The following is a 19,537-nucleotide window of genomic DNA, read 5'->3' as shown; positions in this document are numbered from 1 at the left end:
TGACCCTAATTTAAACTTTTAGATATTCTCAGCAAAATTTACCATTATAATATAAAATTATCTTTAGACACAATTTTTGTATGATATTTTTTCACTACTTGCAAGCAAAAGTGATTATCATTCACATACAGTACTGATTTGATGTGGGAAAAATAGTTTTCATTCATAATTTTTCATAAATTTCATAATTTGTTCATTTCTTCTGGAAACCCATATTGTCATGCCTACTCCCCCATTTCGTAATACGAAGCTCAATGCCGTAAATTACTGATAAACATACGGAACGTTGCTGCATTCATGCTACCTATAATGGTGGAAAACATTTTGCACCTTTTTGGTCCTAACCTCAACCAGCAAAAACTTCATTTTTCCTAATTCAGCTAATTAGTGTTCCTAATTTCAATAATCAAATTGTGATATCAATGAATCGTTTTAAATAGTAAATTGGACAATGTTTAAAAAGTAAAAAAAGTTAAATGAGTTGAAATCAATAATAGACTGAAATGTAGTAGTAATTGGCCGTTTATTTATTGGCAACACAGCTCGTGATGAAGATGCTTCACTGGATTTCCCAATAAGATCTGAGTAATTAACATTAATTCACACTAAACGAAAGTAAATAATTTGAGCTATACTATTATAATATTAGTTATACAATTTAGGGCAGAACAAATCGCATTTTTAGCTCATATACTGTTTTTAGAGAAAAAAAATACGATAAATTGCTATGAAAAAAAAATCTGAGACAATGATTTCGGTATGTTCAGCCCTATTCTGTATTCCGACGGATTTCCGTTTCGTTCGAAATCGTTATCTCATTCGAGTTATGATTTCGCATTTCCTTTTTCGAACTTTTTGCTCATTTAATGTTCGAAGAGAAACAGATCGAACGAAATGCAAAAACAACTCGAACGGAATACAAAATGGAATTTTATGAAGTCGTTCGAAATATTTCGAATCGATCGAAATACAGAATAGAGGTGGTTATGTTGTATTGTGTTAAAATATGTTGTACTACAGCTCATGTGACAAATACAATAATAAATGTTTTCTGTATATTTTGCATGTCGGACTAAAAATAGTATTTAAACTAAACATATTGTAGAAAAAACAGTTTTGTTTTTATAAGAAAAAATCTATTTCGGATATATCACGCTTCGATTATATGACGCGAAAATTTTTTTAATCGTGATATAATCAAGACGCTACTGTACTTCTGCTTTGCTCATATTTTTAGCGTAGTAGGCCACGATGAACATAGGTATTTATACACAGATTGTATGACCTGTAATGGCCATGTCTTCTAGCCAGTTCACGATCTCTTGCTCTTCAATGGATGACAAAACAGTGACCAGCAACATCTCTGCGATTAAAGGAGTTTATCCTACCGTAGTCACAGGAATAGTATACATCCTTGCTGCAGCTAGGAGACCTTTTGTTCTTTCCGATTTAGAAATTGTTGTTTTAGTTGAAACCTGGTAAAAAATAATGTAATGTCGGGGACACAACCGGAGTAACATAGGACTACACCAAGAGGACAGCCTTTTTCAATATATTGTTTTATTTTCTTTTTCTCATTTTGCCAATGCACGTTTCTAGACAAACTGTATGCAGCCACATTTAATTTGACATCAATATAATCATTGTGTGCTGGATCGATTACACGAAAGCGATGGGTTACGTTTGTCTATTGGATGACGACAAAACGAAAAATCGTTGATAGTTGCTGATGATATTCGTGTAACTGTGGCCTTGAAGCCCCCGCAGACTGCAGACTTTTTATCGTCCAATATCTTGATCGGCTTCTTGATCATTACGGAGAGGTATGTATACGCGCACAAAACATCGATTCAGTTGGGTCGGTATTTGCCATGCTCATGCAATTCACCTATTGTTCCCTTTTTCTTTCTTTTCCATTCTATTCCAATTTCGCAGGCATCCGTTTACCCGTCGAGACTTGTACCGATTAGGAATTGCCCTCCAACTTGACGCACAACCCGTCACCCTCGCGGGGTTTCTCACCTGTCGAGACGTGAACCGATTAGGAAGCGCCCTCCAACATAACGCGCACCTCGTCACAGCTACTTTCGTGGGGTATGCACCATTCTAAATACGGCTTCCTTGTCACTCGCTCCGTCGCAACGACCATCGCAGTATCCGTTTATCTGTCAAGACGTGCACCGATTAATAAGCGTCTTCCAACTCGCCGCGCGCCCCTTCACAGTCACCCTCGCAGGATTTCTCTTCCCAACGAAGAGCAGATTAGTTTAGGGTCCAACATGACACGCACTCCGTCACAGCTACTCTAGTGGGGTACCATCCGTTGCAACAGCTGTCGCCGTAGTTCACCTTGCACAGTCAGGCATTGTCATCACGTTGGTTGAGTCTCCACTTTTGCTGCAGCTCCGACATAATTTGTGTGATTGCACTGCTCACGACATTCCAGATCCTCTCGTCGCGACACGTCTCCACAATATTCCCGACCTGAAGTGCAGGCAGCCCCTCGCACCTTTCGGTGAAACTGGGGCAGGCAAAAATGACGTGCTCCGTTGTTTCCTCCATATCTCCACACTTCGGCGGAGAGGTGACACTGCGTGCTCAAACCAATGTAGATATTGTTTGTAGCAGCCATGTCCAGACAGGGACTGCATGAAGTAAAAATTAACCTCACCGTGTTTGCCAGGTCGATAGTGCCAGTATCAGCCTGTACGTCCATCTGCCGTATCCCATTCCTGCTGCCATTTGTCCATCGTCTTCGCTCTCATCGTTTTCCGGATATTTCTGGTTACCCTGCGCTTGTAGAACTCGCTGTCTTCCGCCAGAGTGATGCAGATGGGAATCATACCGGCGATTACACACGGCTTCTGTCGAAATGGTCCTATAAGGCTTACGACTCGCAAGGCCATGACTCTGAAAGTGCTATTCAGCTTCCTCCGATTTCGGATGTTTTCTAGAACCGCCAACCAGGCTGGGCCACCGTACCTCAGTATCGACAAAGATACGCTTTCCAAGAGGCACCTCTTGCTGCTGCTTGGACCAAAGCTATTTGGCATGATCCCCGCTGCCGCGTTGATGGCTTTTGCCGCCTGAATTTTTTGAGCGCGAAAGAATCGGAAACTATTCGTTTTGGAGCAATTTTCGTAATCATAACTCTCAATTTAGAGCAGCAAGAGCAAATTTCCCGAAAAGTCATTAAAAAACCGTCAATTTGTGGATGTTTTCAATACATACGAACTGTTTAGGACCAGCTGAGTCTGATCATGAGTTCTATAAGTCGTTTTTGTTGAAACTAGCATAAAAATTCAAATATAAAAAAAAATCATGATTACCATCAAATGTTAACCGCTAAACAGGCAGTGGCAGCTATATTACCACCAACATTTTACGCTAGCCCTTTCACGGGTAGTGGCAAATATATTCCCACCATTTTTTTTCAATCATGTACGATTTTATTCCTCGTCGATCAATTGTAAGAGCCGGACGTCTATTGTTCGTGCTCTGTCAACAATAAATCGAAGTTGATTTTTCTCTTTTTCTCCGCTAAAGTTGTTTTAGTCGTTTTTTTTCTACTTTCGTCACAAGTGAAGTGCACCAAACCCGGATCGATGGCCTGTTTATTCGTTCCACTAAACGCCTTCAACAAAACAGAGAAGTGTAATGTTTGGGGAGCCCTTTCTCATTATAGACTTTACACATTGGGATCACTTTTAGGACTCACTACCTCTCGTTTATGTTCCTTTTCTTGTTGGTTCGTATATCGTTATTATCTACTTATTCTGTTTGCCTGCCTATTCATAATATATACCCAGTCTGGATTACCTGATAAGATGTCATGAGACGAACCGATCATTAAATATGTCTCACCATGTTTACGGATCTATCTACCGTGAGGCTGAATCCTAGATGAACAATGTCGAGACAATGATGATGATGATAAGACAAATTCTCTACGGAGAAAACTGAAATGGTCGTTTTTTCTAGGAAGCACGAACCCGCCCAATTCCAGCTTCACCTATCCGGCAAAACGATCCAACACTCTATGTTTTTCAAATACCTGGGTGTATATTTTGATTCTAAGTGTACCTGGGGGAGACACATTGCGTATTTGAAACAGAAATGCCAGCAAAGAATCAATTTTCTCCAAACAATTACCGGAACATGGTGGGGTGCCCATCCAGGAGACCTCATTCAGTTGTACAAAACAACGATATTATCAGTGTTGGAATATGGCAGTTTTTGCTTCCGATCAGCTGCCAGGATTCATATTCTCAAGCTGGAGAGAATACAATATCGTTGCTTGCGTATAGCCATGGGGAGTTTGCATTCGACACATACGATGAGTCTCGAAGTTTTGGCAGGAGTATCCCAGCTTACTCTTCGGTTCACAGAATTATCCTACAGATTTCTCATCCGTTGCAAGATCATGAATCCATTGGTGGTTGATAACTTCGAAAATCTACTACAACTGACTTCTCAGTCAAGTTTTATGTCTTTATACCATGAGTACCCTACCCACGACGTGCACCCTTCACCAGGCTCCAACCAAGTTTGCTTCCCATACTTTTGCAATTCCTAGTTGTAAGACAAAAATTGTCAAAATACTGGACTCCCGGCCCCGTCAGGCTAACGCCACATGTGCCTTAATAAAATATATATTTTGGATAAAAAAAAAAAATGATGATGATTGCCCGTACCACAACAATAATACAATAAATTTTGCCCTGAGACGAGACATGACAATAGGGGGCCGATTCCGGACCACCACTTCTGTCAAACTCGGACCACTTGCAACTCGGCTTCTGATTGGTTGAAATTCTCACTAAAACTTATATTTATAATATAAAATTATCTTCAGATACATTTTTTGTACGAGATTATTTTACCAAATGAAGAAAGCAAAGTTTTTCGTTCACATTGAACACTAAATTGATACGAAAAAGTTAGTTTTTATTCATAATTTCTATTTGAAAAGGTTCAATTCCACCTGAAAACTCATCATTTTCTTGGACTCGTGAAACGAAATTTAATGGCGTGTCGTTCATTTCGATTTCATCGTGAAGTGTAAACGGTAAGGCCCATAATCTCTTGATAAATAAAATATCATACTCCAACTATCAAATCTACGTTTTCTATTTAATTTTTCACATTTAATTTTTTTGCATACCAAAATAACAGGAAAGTACTTATTGTTTGAAATATGTGACATTCGGTTGAACAATTAATACAAAAAAATGTGCAGCTCAGAAAATACATGATACGAAGAACACATGTTTTTCATGGGAAAATAATCTTCCGAAATTTTATAACATTTGGCAACCTTCACATCTCGCTTTCCTGTTATCTAGCACTTGGTCGACGAAAATGCAGAAGGAAGAGTAAGAAGCCAGTTGTCACGTCTTGTCTTAAAGGCTGATTTAGACGATGCCAGTCAGCGCTCTAGTTGAAGTATCCAGTGAATAGAGAACAGACACTCTGTTCAAGTAAGAGGCCAATTACTTGTTCGATACTGGTACAACTAACTTGAACAGAGTGTCTGTTCTCTGTTTTCACAAAAATGTGTCCTTCGTTTTTAAATTATGATTTTTCAAATTTAACCGATGGTTCAAAAAATCATGTTTCTCCTTTTTTCCAAAAAATACGTTTTTCAAAAATTCATAACTTTTGATCTACTGAACCGATTCAGATAATCGACATAGTTAATTCAAGTCAATAATTTCACACTTGCAAAAAATTATTTTTTTTTATTTATAAAAAAAAAACAGATACAATTTAATAATTTAATAAATAATCACGAAAAGAAAATTAATTTTTTTCGCAAGTGCAATATTTTTCCAAAAAAATCTAGGCTTTAATTTGATATATCTATCATCTGAATCGCTCTAGCAGTTCAAATGTTATGAATTTTTGAGAATATGAGAAATTAATATTCCGAACTATCGGTTAACTTTAAAAAATTATAACTCAAAAAAGAAAAAAAAGAACATATCTAATTTTGAGTTAAAAATCCTCAGTTTTCAAGAAAAAATATAGAAAAATATAGCGCCGTCGGTCCCGAAACCATGTAAACTATAAAAACGGATACAATCAAGAATTACAAGAAAAAAAATTCAAATTTCTTGCAAGTTTGACATTTTTTCCAAAAAAGACTAGCTCATTAACTTCAATTTGATGTATCGATAATCTGAATCGGCTTAGTTGTTCAAAAGTTATGAGTTTTTGATAAAAGTCATTTTTGGGAAAAAGTGAAAAAAATCGAATCACCCCAGCAAACATTAAATCGTATAACTTTGCATATGATAAGTTACATATAAATTCGTATCAAATCACAATCGCATAAAATATCAATCAAAATATCGATCATGTATATCTAAACTCGCATAAAATGCAAAAACACGATTTTCCATGTCATCGATGGATTGAGTGGTAACATTGTCGGATCAAATGGCATATCAGTCCAAAAAGCATCGCATATCGTTATATACGGCTTTATATGCGTACAAAATATGGCATATACGTATATCGCCTCCACTTTTGTGTGTATATGCTAGTTATCTGCATCATATATCATACAAATGTGTCTTGGTTGTATGTATATCGCCTCCAATTATAGCTATTCATACGACTTAATGTTTGCTGGGAAGCTACCAATTTTCACGAAAATCTGAAAACCACTATATCAGTTTGGCATGGAATGGCTGCAAAAATACTGCAGTAATACTGCAATAGTTCACAAATTTCAAAGTTCGCGTTTTTCTTGTTGTTTTTCATGTCTTTTAGTACGGCCATAATAATAATTAAGATTACTGCATTTGGATTGATGGTAGAAAATATCATTAACTTCCTTGAATAGTGGATGTGATATAATCCACATTATATATGGATATATATTAATAAATATTTTCAAACGAATACATTTGTCAAACAAACTGCAAAACTAAATACTTTTATACTATGCCTTAATTTTTTGATTTTAACGTTCAAAGACTCTTCAATAAAAATGGCATTGAAAAACTGAGTAAAACTGACATACAATTATGACGGATGATTGCTTCTTGATTGACGCGTGCTCCAACTGGCGAAGTGCCAATTAAAAGGCACTCCAACTAAAAAAGCGCTATAAAACTACTATAAAACTGTGAAAAATATATAAAAAATATACGAAGACTCTTTTTGTCGTTTATGAGTTTGTTTTTTTTAAGTTACTACTAGGCATGTTTGCGGATTAATGGAAAGATATGATATGTTGATCCTTGATATGAGAATGTAAGTTAACAATTGGAAAAAAAAATAAAATTCATGTGAATGGAGAAGATTTTTGTGTACAGCACATGCCACGTGGGCCTTTTGCTGATTAAATAAGTAAGATTTCTTCCAAAACGTCATAATTTTACAACCATTGAGTCGATTTCAAAAATGGTAATATCAAATGAAATCTTATTCTTCTATGAATCAACTTCAATCTGTCATTCAAACAAACTCAAAAATTAAATACTACATAAAAACTTTAATTATAAAGTTTAGAGAATTTGCGACTTCATTTTCTACAATTCGCTCTTTCACACCAAATTTCTATCTTGTCGCAATTTAAAAACCTCTCAAAATGATAGGTCAAAGAACGAAATGCAGGAAAAATTAACAAATAATGGGGGGTAAATAATAAAGCAAAGGTAATCATGGATTTCTAATAGATTAATCTCATAAAAATATTGAAAAAAACATTCCTTTTTTAATTTCTCTTTCAAATTTTGATAAAATTGCACTGAATAGTTAAATAAGGGCAATATTAATATTTGAATAAACTTATGTAATTATAAACATGTTTATATAAACCTTCCCTTCTCATCTTCTCATTTTTCATTAAAGACCTTGCGTCAAGACAGCTAGAAATCCATACACTCTCAAACCAAGTGTGCCTGAAAAAATTATATTCTTCACGTAAACAAGCGATGAAAATGTGGACACTTTTTAGTCAGTGAATTGTATATAGTTCCACTGCTGTGTTCTTACTCTTCTTTCTGCATTATCGTCGACCAAGTGCTAGATAACAGGGAAGCGAGATGTGAAGATTGCCAAATGTTATCAAATTTCGGAAGATTATTTTCCCACATGTGTTCTTCGTATCATATATTTTCTGTGCTGCACCATTTTTTGACGTGGGACTACGTCTAACCGGAATATATGGGGGGTAAAATGAAAACATAAACACTGAACATGCAGGAAAAAATGCAAGATTTCGAATGCTTATAACTCGAACATTTTCTACTGGATCGGAAAGATGTTTACATCAATTGATAGGGAATATTTCTAAGCATCTATCGCAATTAATAAAATGTCATTTTTCATTAGATAAATAATTGAATAACTGTAAAATGTTAAACGTTATCTAAACGCCCTAACTGCCTCGTTTTGATTGGCCCGATTTACGGTTTCCCCAACACAGACTTCAAAACCAAGCAGCGTTGGGGAAATTGGAATTGAAAATACATGAAAGTAGGGGGACTTTTGTTCTCTCCGAAATATGTTCCCTAACACAGACTTCAAAACCAAGCAGCATTGGCGAAACCGACATTGCAAATACATGAAAGTAGGGGCAGCTTTTGTTCCCACCGAAATGCGTTTCTCTAACACAGACTTCAAATCCATGGAGCGTGGGGAAGTTGGCATTGCAAATACATGCAATTCGCGGGCATTTTTGTTCCGACTGAAATGTGTTTCCCTACCACAGACTTCAAATCCATGGAGCGAGGGAAAATTGGCATTGCTAATACATGCAAGTCGAGGGCAATTTGTTCTGACTAAAATATGTTTCCCCAACACAGGCTTCAGAACCAAGGTGTCTAGGAAAATTGGGATTGCAAATTCATGCAGGTCGGGAGTATTTTTGTTCCGACTGAAATCTGATTACCTTTAAAGACTTCTAAACCAAGGTGTCTGGGGAAATCGGCATTGCAAATACATGCAAACTGCGAGTACTTTTATACTCGTTTGCCTTTGTGCAGACTCGAATGCGTTTCCCTAACACGGTCTCCTAAACTTAGGTACCTGGTAAGATCGTGCAGGGGGGTCTCCGTAGCCACAATGGTTGCGCGTTCGCTTAGTAAGCGATCGATCGTGAGTTCAAAACTCAGGGCCCTCATTGACCATCTTTGTGTTGTTACAGAATACCTACGTCCACGCAACAATCATCAGCGATGGAGATCGATCCACGGTCGAAATAAGATCGATTCATCCATACAACTGCTCTGCTCTGCAAGACACATCGGGCTGCTGTTCTATAAATAACTCAACAATGATCAATCAACTGTCTCCGCTGTCCGGTCTAACTGGATAATGGAAGAACAGATAGAAAACTCTTACGCCTAAATGGCTATTGTGTGAATGTACCATATGTAATGGTATAGAAGGAATACTGGCGAATGGCAACTGTGTGTAATGTGCTAATTATAGATATGATAATCATGTGATATGTACACGATTAAAATTCGGCTCTGTTACAGCTAAAATGCTAATGAGCCTCAAATAAATAAATGGGATAAAAAAAAAAGATCGTGCAGACACTAGATACATGGCATTTGTTCAAACATTTTACTCACAACGCAAATATATTGAATTCAATTGAATTCGGAAATTGTTTCATTCAATCAAAAATTCAATCAATACATACAAATGATTACTAAGCTAAGGTAGTCCCACGTCAACCTTGCGGTTATATCATAGATATAACCCACCCATTTTTTTGTATTCATTTTTCAACCGAATATCACATATTTTAAATAATAAATATTTTCCTGTTATTTTGGTAAGCAAAAAATTAAACGTGAAGAGATAAAAAAAACTAAAAAACGTAGATTTGATAGTAGGAGTATGATATGTTGAAATACATGAATTAATTCCAAAGTTAATGTTATTTATCAAGAGATTATGGGCCTTACCGTTTACACTTCCCGGTCAAAACGAAATGAACGACATGCCATTAAATTTCGTTTTACGAGTTAGAGAAAATGATAGATTTTCAGGTAGAATGAACACTTTTCAAACAGAAATTATGAATGAAAATTAACTTCTCCGTATCAAATTAATGTTCAATGTGAATGGAAAACCTTGCTTTCCTCATTTGGTAAAATATTCTCGTACAAAAATTGTATCTGAAGATAATTTTATATTATAATGATAAGTTTTAGTGAGAATATCGGAAAGTGTATAGAAAATAGATCAAGTTAGGGTAAGAAAAAAGTACTTCAAGTAGATAAATAACGCCAGATGAAAATTTTCATTCATATGTTATTTTAGCAATTTAAAAGTGCCTTCGGACCGAGTAGTAAGACCTAAAACCTAATTTCGTATCCAGATATCGACACCGTATGGTTGTCATCGTGAATACCTTTCATTTCGTTTTCACCGTGGAGTGTATACGGCAATAAGGCCTTATAATTCAACTTTGATATCGTTTAAACACTAACAGTACTGAAATATTGATTAAATAATACATTCCCAAATTATAACATAGCGTTTATTCAGGTTTTTTTGTAGGTATGTATGGTTTATCCAGGTTCCAACATTATTTTAAATAGTTTTTCTGCTGCATTGGTTGTTATTTGTTATTTTATCTTAATTTTATTGCTAACTACTTTACGGTTGGAAAATAATTGAATGCTCTTCTCTGCTAGACCGCTACTATTATGCTTTGCTAGATGGCAAGAGAATCCCGAGAAGATGTATGGTGGAAATTCCGATGCAATGGTTCCTTCTCTCCGGAAACTGAACACCGGATGACCCCAGTGCCACACTAACTGCTGTCAAAACGTTTTTTTATTCACTCAGTTTCAACTCAGTTTCGCACAAGGTTCAACCCGAAAGATGTTAGTTTCGCACCAATACAACTATACTGAACTATCAAGTTCCGAGTCAGGGTACGTTTATGACACGGTAACCTGGACTCGAAGTGTGTAGGACACGTATCACTTATACACTCTCAATTATGACATCTTAGCTTTGACGAAAAGCAGCGATTGCAAAGCATCCATAGCAATACTAAGAACATGTACATTTGCTCACTTCACTTCAGTCCAGATTGTTTCGTGCATATCGATGGGTTGGAAGAACAATATCGTCGAAAACTGATACTAACAGGTAAATATAAACAAATCCAGATTATACAATTAATACACAAAACAGTTTATTTTTAGCTGCACCTACTGTCAGAAAGGCCAACGATGCCTCGGGAAATCAAAACCGGAAGGCTCGCTGAAAGGTCTCGATTGACATCAAGCAAGAGTTGAATCCAGTAAAAACATGCGTAACATCCACAGAATCGGCCCAGCTTTCTAATGGGACTAAACAAGACTATCCCGAGAGGGATATTCCATCAAATGAAATCGGGAGCAGCAGCATCAATATCTCTAATGAGTTCTGATATCTCGGCCGGTTCTGATGGCTTAATTCCTATGTTTTGATTAGGTTTTGAATCTAAATAGATTATCTTTACGCTGCAATGAATAAATATATGCATTAAGTTAATATAAAGGGTGTGTCACATCAAATTGCATCACGGAAAAAACGCTGTAGAAATTCGCCAAGTAGACCGATCCTTTTGAAAATTTTAGATAGTAAAATAAAAACTATTAAACATCTTTTGGCATTTTCTTTTTATTCATACTTCGAGCCCAAGCCCGTATGCTCGCACCTTCCTCTTTACCCCGTCCATAAGGTTCTGTACAACGTCAGGTTGTAGTTTTTTTTTTTGAACAGAAATCCATTTTCTCTTGAAGTCCGCCTCCGATTTGACAACTTTTGGGTTCTTCCGGAGGGCCTGCTTCATAATCGCCCAATATTTCTCTATTGGGCGAAGCTCCGGCGCGTTGGGTGGGTTCATTTCCTTTGGCACGAAAGTGACCCCGTTGGCTTCGTACCACTCCAACACGTCCTTTGAATAGTGGCACGAAGCGAGATCCGGCCAGAAGATGGTCGGGCCCTCATGCTGCTTCAATAGTGGTAGTAAGCGCTTCTGTAGGGACTCCTTAAGGTAAACCTGCCCTAAACATACCCTGGTTCCGAGTATTGTTTTGGAAAATCCTAAAATAAAGACTATGAAAATGGAAAACCTGCTGCTTTTGCTTTTGTATAATTGGAATCGTAATCCAATTCGGATTCTGATTTTGAAGAGTATATTCGCGTAGACGGCATAAAGCTTCGTGTGCTTTCATTGGGAGGCGAAAATAATTATGGATTTTCAGGTGAAATAAACATGCTTTCGAAATCAAAATTATGAATGAAAGTTTACTTTAACGTATCGAATACTTTTCTAATGTGATGAAATGAGAGGTTTTTTTCTGAAATTGCTAAAACATATTGAACGAAAACTGTGTTTGATGAAATGCATCGACAAATGGTTAAGTGAGTGTCAGGACAGTGAGTGTCATGTGTTAAGTAATCAAACAATATGAAGTAGAAATTTTCATTCAACTTTTATATTTTTACACTGCATTAGGCCCTTCTGATCTGATAGAGAAAAAAATACCTCCCAAGCACTCATATCGCCACCAAACGTCGACACTGTACATTTGTCATCGCAAATACAAATAAATCTGACTATATAACGCACGCCAACAAACCGCCGCATTCGTGAAACTGAAAACGTTTTTTATTACAGAGTCAGTGTGGCACTAACTCAGTTTTAAAAACGAATTCGCTAATAGATGAATGGTGCTACAAGGTAAATAGTCCTCAAATTAACGAATGGAAACAAACGATAGCCTCATGAAACAACAAAAATAATATGGGCCCTATTCCAGAAGACGAGGCGAGCAAACGAGCGCTCGTCTTGCTTGTTATCATATTCCAGAAGCCGAGCTCGACTAAAAACAGACGAGTAGTTCATCTGACTCGACGACCGTTTGGCCGCGCTCATCGATGAATAAGTCGAATCGTCTAGTTTGTTTGATGTGTTTGTTCACCTTGTTGATTCAAAGCAACGATATTCTTTTGTTTCGCCTTTATCTTCAAAAACTGTTTTACGGCTAAACAAGTAATGCATACGCAATGTATGTTTTCAACTGCAATCATTTTGCAAGATTTTACAGATTTTCAAATGGGCCTTCTCCAAACAACACAATCAAATGTAAACATTGAACTCATATTCAGAGATGCCAGATGATTGTTTTGAATATACTAACACGGCACTAAAAGTGTCTTCACATCATATTGAACGAAAAGGAGTAATTCAAAACAACTACTTAATTGGAAATACATGCATATAGATTTCAAACTTTTCTTGATATTTCGTTGATTAGGTGAACAAAAATTGCTCCCAGTAAATCCATAATAACAAAACGTCTGAGTGATGAAACCATATGCTTGAGAAAAAAATGAAACCAAAAAATATATGAAACTTATTTTTTTTAATATTTTGGCACTGAGAAAAGAGTATCGATTGATCAATTTTAAAAATGTTTGTTGTTTTTCTCAAAATAAAAACATGTCTTCTCATCTGACATCACTGATCATATCGAGAAAAAGTGAGTGAAGTCTCTCCAGTCTATCACATAAACCATTTCAATGAAACTCGTGTACTGGAATAGGATATTTTGCTCGTCTCGACAGTGACTGAAGCCGAGACGAGACGAGACGAATTGCTCGTTTCGTTTTCTGGAATATGGCCTTATGTATAATAATAGAATGAAGAACTATTCATAGCTCAAGTATACGTTCCTCCAAATACTAACATTAGCCGTAGTCAACTTTGGAATCTAGTCTCGATTCTCTCATCCCCAGTTCTAATTTTGGGTGACATGAACTCCCATGGTACTGGGTGGGGTGATCCTTACGATGACGATAGAGCGGCTATTTTTTAGGATTTTGTGATGATTTCAATTTGACTATCTTGAACACTGGTGGAGCTACACGAATTCCAAAACCAGAAACAATTAGTTGAAGCAGAAAAACGCGGTTACTGGCGTAATTTCATAGAAGGTCTTTCTCGTGGAACCTCAATTCGCACCTTGTGGAGGGTAGCTCGTAGATACAATCACTATCACTATCACACTGAGTAAAATCTGGAATTATAGAAATCGAGGAAAACTGCTCGATTCGTTAGCAAGCTCGACTGTCAACGGTTGTGATGAAATATTTTGAAACAAGTTTGAAATATTTCATGAAGCACTATAAAAAGGATGCCAAATATTTTTTGAGGCATCTGCTATGAAATTATTTCCAAAAGTGTTAATATGGTTATGTTTTAGAGTAAATTGATATTCCCTCAAAGAGTAAAGCTTAATAGGCGTAAGGCACGCATGCATGTGTTATAAAAACGACAGCGTGGAACAATTTGCTGTACAAAAAATATAATTATTAGAAAATCTATGGAATTCCGTAAAGAGTCATGCACGAATTTCACTTTTTTAGCAAAACAATTTTTGTTATTCATGTAATGAACATGTAATTCTCTTTTAGCGTCGTTTTCTTGTTATAGCGGCGTCGATAGCTTTATTGTATTGGGGCCACCACCTGTTGCTCTAAATTCTCGCTTGTTGTGTGCTAGTGTTTTCTTTACCTTTCCCCTCGTGTGAGTCCAAACCTGTAATTTAAATAAAATCATTATTGTTTTGCAGGATAGCTTTAGCATATGGTATAGAGCATTATAGCACTCCGATCATTAGTTTGATCTATTGTAGTGAAAGTGGTATAGTTTGGCATAGTATAGCAATAAAAATGAAAATTGCTGCCAAAAATAACCTGCTGATGTATGCTAGTAGAAGTAAGCAATTTTTAGGTAGGAAATTCGGTTGAAAGAAATTCAAAGAGTATGATAAAATTTACTTATGAAAGTTATGTGTATCGTAAAAGAAATACTTACTTTCTGCCATTCTGAACCTAGATGCATTGTTGGTCTCACTGCGTTAAGCTTCTCTCTGAATTCCTCCAACTTTTCCTACACCGGGATTATATTAGAACTGCCTCCACCAAAACCTCGAGCAATGTCTACATTCACTTCCATTGTTTCAAGGAGCCGTTCAAACTGGTGGTGTTTTGGTTTTTTTTTTCCATCACTGATTTTCAGCCACTGAAATATGCGCTGGAAGTAAATTCTGCATTGTAAGTTATAACATGATTAATATAAATATAAATAAAGCTGGATTGAACACTTACCTTGTATAGACTATTCTGGCAGCACCGTAAAACAAATGCTGATCAAAACAAACGAACATGTGTTGCAAATTGCATATGTTGAAGCGTTTCCGAAATGTTTCTCAAAGGTATGCAACCAAAACAAAATAATTCTCTGCAACAAGTGAACCAAACAACTCGAAAAGTTCTGACACTTCCATCGATAGTTATCACTCGCTCGGTGCTATCGAATTGCTCGATTTCTATAATAGTAAAATAGAGCTAACGAACAAAATTCTTATCGCCTCGATTTCTATAATAGGGCCCAATATATCTAAACATACAATCTCGGTTAATGAAAATTTATCACCACTATATTTCGTCAGATATTTGTCTTCCATCGTTTACTCCAGACCGTGCTCACTTCACCATCAACCGTTCCTCAATTGAATACGACCTGTCGATGAAACAAGCAATACTTGGGATTTCAGATCAGCTTCGACCAACTTTCATTCCCCATATTTTCAACCAAAAGTATCACAAAGTCAATTGCACAAAACATACTTCACTGATGGGTTTCGCCTCAATGGATCCACTGGCTTCGGCGTTTTCAATAAAAATTCATGCGCCTTCCGTAAACTGCAGGAACCTTGTTCCGTTTATGTTGCCGAGCTGGCAGCAATCGACTTCGCATTGGGGATGATCTTCAACAACCCTGCAGACCATTACTTCATTTTCTCGGATAGTCTCAGTTCGCTTGAGGCCTACCAGTCGATAAAAACTAATAGGCACCCATCTTATTTCCTCACGAAAGTAAGGGAGCAGATGAGTGCACTGATTGAAAGATCTTATAAGATAACCTTTGTATGGGTCCCCTCACATTGCTCAATTCCTGGCAATAAGAAGGCAGACACTTTCGCAAAGATGGGTGCCCAGGAAGATGGGTGCGAATTGTTTGATAGACAGATTTCATACGATGATTTTTTCCAATTACTGCGTCAGAGTTCCCTCTAGAGTTGGCATTCCGATTGGGACACTGGAAGTCTTGGGCGGTGGTTATATTCAATTATTCCAAATGTTTCTTCGAGAGCGTGGTACAAAGGTTTGGACGTAAGTCGTGTCTTCATTCGTGTAATGAGTACACTTATGCCCAACCACTACTGGCTAGATGTGCATCTCCACAGAATAAATCTTGTTCAACGCAATGTCTGTCGGTGTAGAAACGGCTACGATGACATCGATCACGCAGTTTGGCAATGTACGGATAATTACGCAGCCAGAGAGTACCTTCTGAATGCCCTTGAGGCCTAAGGAAGACAACCCTATGTTGCTGTTAGAGATGTGTTGGGAACTCGTGGTATCTGCTATATGCTGTTGATCTATATGTTTGAGAAACGGTCTAGTATAAGAATTTAATGCTTTTGTGTTTTTTTTTCTTTTTCGTTATTAGTTTGTCTTGTCCCCTCACCTCACCGTCGCCCACCCTCGACAGATAGCCGAACACCAGATACTATCCCTGGTCATTATGCACATATATAGCGCGTGCGGCAACCCTCGGTTGAGACGATACCTCATATCCATATCCCTAACCTGACCCGTCCCACAAAAATTGCACCCTCTAACCTCGAGTAAACCGTAATCGATCGAAACCTACTAAACATAGATTTAAGTTGAAATTTTGTATAAACAAATCTTGAATTAGCGGCTCCGCAAAGCTTATACGATTGAGCCTTACAAATAAATGAATTGGAAAGAAACTTGTTCAATTTTAATTGTTTTGTGTATTGAAATATTTTTTGTGTATTTTAGCATGTGAACATTTCATGGTATTCTAGTTTGAGTTGATTACATGCCTAGTTCTCACGGTGATGAATTATATAGGCTTTAAACTTTTCAGTTCATTCGCCTCTAAAAGCTGTGGTGAAATGTCAGCTTTCGATGACAAAAAATGCGGTCTTCAATCGGGTAAAGCTGAAAAATTCAAAGACGTCTGCATTGCATTCAATACAATCTGTTGATTGAATGAAAAAGTGCATTCATCCTTGTATTCAAAGTCAATCATTCATTTGTTTGACCAATCGTTTTTTTCTATTTAAGCTTTCTTTCCAAAACGTACAGTATTTCCATCAAACATTCAAATTTTTATTGTTTTTCCTAAGAATATTGAATAAATTAATAAACAATTTGTTACAATACCGGCATTTAACAACAATCCATGTTAGGTAGTGTTTCATGCAAAATCTACTGTGTTCATGGACTGGATGGACATATGAAATCAAACGTAGAGAAAATTTACCCACGAAAAGGTATTACCATCCTTCAGTATTCCATGATATGACTGACTCTATTTCAGCTCTGTATCCACTGTAGTTTTCTGTGGAACTCCTAAAAACAACGACTAAATCCTGCAGACAATACTCGGGATGTTTGAAGCAAACAGTGGTTTGTAAAATGTTATTTTAGTTCGATAAATTAACAGTTGAAAAAAGTTGACTAGTTGTGCAAACTTTGAAGTTTATCACACGAGGGCGTGTTGATGTTCTGGGCCTTGTAGTACAGTTCGCGGTCACCAAAGTTGCGTGCCTTCATCAACATTGTTTCCTCTGTTGTACGAGAAAAAAGGGAAACGAACATGTAAATGAATATTGTCCAAATAACAATGAATTTATGAAGTAGCATATATTATAGTAGCCGCCAAATCGATGACAATACATGGTTAATGAGGAGAAACGTTTCGTAATAAAAAAGCTCACAACACTTACTATAATTCCGCTCTCGGTAGCATGAATGCTTCAAATTATTAAGGTATTCCTCCTCGACGGATGCCTCAAGACGACCAACCGAACCCTGATACTCTGAATGAAAATTATCCTTAACATAATACGGGATTTTCAACTGATTTGTTTTACGAGCGACTGAGAACTTCCTGCAACGGTGAAAACATCCACGTTAATACAGTGCTGTACACCAGTAGCTCCTCCCAAATACTTACTGGCTGGGCGTCAAACTATAAATAGGGTCTGAAATGAAGAACGAAGACATCATCGATAATCCAATCAGCAATATAATCGGCAGAAGATTAATAAATGCCGCGTAACCCGATTGGGCCTAAAAATGAACAGTAAAGTAAAACCTGAATCTTATCTTGAACGAAGCAATTTTCCCAACCTCCCGGTGTTGCTGTTGATGCTGCTCGCTACGATGGTACCGACGCTGTCGCATATAAACATGCTGCGTAGGAATATTACCACCGAAGAACATATTAAACAGTTCCTCCGCGGTGAACTCGGTTTCAAAGCCACGCGAATAGGCGTACTGCGGACGGGTGCGACGTGCCGTATTCTGCTGCTGGTCTTCTCCCCCATACAGATCGTACGATTTTCGTTTTTCAGCGTCGGTCAGAATCGCTACAGCATTTCCAATCGCCTTGAATGCCTCCACCGATCCAGGCGCCTTGTTTTTATCCGGATGCAGCTGTAATGCTAGCTTTTTGTAAGCCTTCTTAATGTCCGTATCCGTAGCTTCTTTTGACACTCCCAGAACCTCGTAGTAATCCTTACATCTAGAATGATGATGAGATGAAGCGTAATTTCAAACTCACCTCTCAATACTTACTTTTTTATTCTTTTGACAGCCTCGAGCTGGTCTGGGGTGTAATCCGCTTCCGTAGAAGAATCAGCCTTTGCGCTCTGGCCAGCAGTCGCTCGTTGCCGCATCCCATCGTCCGACGTATTCCCCGAAGACTTCTTTGTAAACGCTCCACATTTTATTTTCTCCAATAGCTCTGCCGAGAGGAAAAGGAATGAACATTCGAAGGCCAATGTCGATCATTACTGATAATAAATTTCAAAAAATATTTCATCATACCTTCCGCCCGCTTTGTTGGATGCAATAGAATTGATTTTGATAGTAATTTCTCCGCTCGTTCAATCTTGCCCTCGGCAAGATAGGACACAGCTTTGTCCACACAATCCTCAGCCGCTTCCTTGTTCATAATTTATTTTTAACTCTTTGCTACCCGGCTAGTTTTAGTCTATTTCCGAGATTCTGTGGATCATTGGCCGTGCTAGCTGAAAAATTCTAAACTTTAATCTGCAGCAAAATGTTTCATTCAATCCTATGTTGATTCACTTCGACTTAAAATGCTATTATTTGGAAATTATATTTTTCTCTTTCGAAAGCACAAGACGGAAAACTGTGACATCAGATGTCGAACGTCAGTGAGCCAGAGATGCCAGATCTACGGAAATACCGTACAATACATGAGAAGGGTCCGTCCACATACAACGTGGAAAGAAAAACTACGATTCTAGGTTAACTCTTCCCCTACGTGGATAATATTGGTACGTTTCAAAAGTTCTTACCCTCAATGGCCAATCGCCCCCCTGGATGGCACTAATGTTCCAGTGGAACACAGTTTGACGAAAAAACCCCC

At 37.4% G+C, this 19,537-nt stretch overlaps 1 protein-coding gene across 1 annotated transcript; it reads right to left on the bottom strand.

Moving 5' to 3' along the window:
- Window positions 1-17,222: 17,222 nt before the first annotated feature.
- Window positions 17,223-19,327, bottom strand: LOC129774894 (dnaJ homolog subfamily B member 12). Its single transcript, XM_055778950.1, has 6 exons — window positions 18,970-19,327; window positions 18,718-18,886; window positions 18,271-18,664; window positions 18,095-18,210; window positions 17,865-18,028; window positions 17,223-17,705 (listed from the first exon to the last, which is right to left on the bottom strand). The coding sequence occupies exons 1-6, from the start codon at window positions 19,094-19,096 to the stop codon at window positions 17,596-17,598; spliced, it is 1,080 nt and encodes a 359-aa protein (XP_055634925.1). The 5' UTR covers window positions 19,097-19,327; the 3' UTR covers window positions 17,223-17,595.
- Between the last annotated feature and the right edge of the window lie 210 nt (window positions 19,328-19,537).

Source organism: Toxorhynchites rutilus, chromosome 3, assembly GCF_029784135.1.
Source record: "Toxorhynchites rutilus septentrionalis strain SRP chromosome 3, ASM2978413v1, whole genome shotgun sequence".
In the NCBI taxonomy this organism is placed as follows: Eukaryota; Metazoa; Arthropoda; class Insecta; order Diptera; family Culicidae; genus Toxorhynchites; species Toxorhynchites rutilus.
This window is presented reverse-complemented; position numbering and strand designations above follow the sequence as displayed.

What these genes read in the sequence shown, in the direction of transcription:
- LOC129774894 (XM_055778950.1), bottom strand. Translation starts at nt 19,096, where the DNA reads ATGAACAAGGAAGCGGCTGAGGATTGTGTGGACAAAGCTGTGTCCTAT. An exon ending in TATAGTTTGACGCCCAGCCA is followed by an intron (nt 18,029 to 18,094) that starts GTAAGTATTTGG and finishes TCACCGTTGCAG; the next exon opens with GAAGTTCTCAGTCGCTCGTA. An exon ending in CTACCGAGAGCGGAATTATA is followed by an intron (nt 17,706 to 17,864) that starts GTAAGTGTTGTG and finishes CTCGTACAACAG; the next exon opens with AGGAAACAATGTTGATGAAG.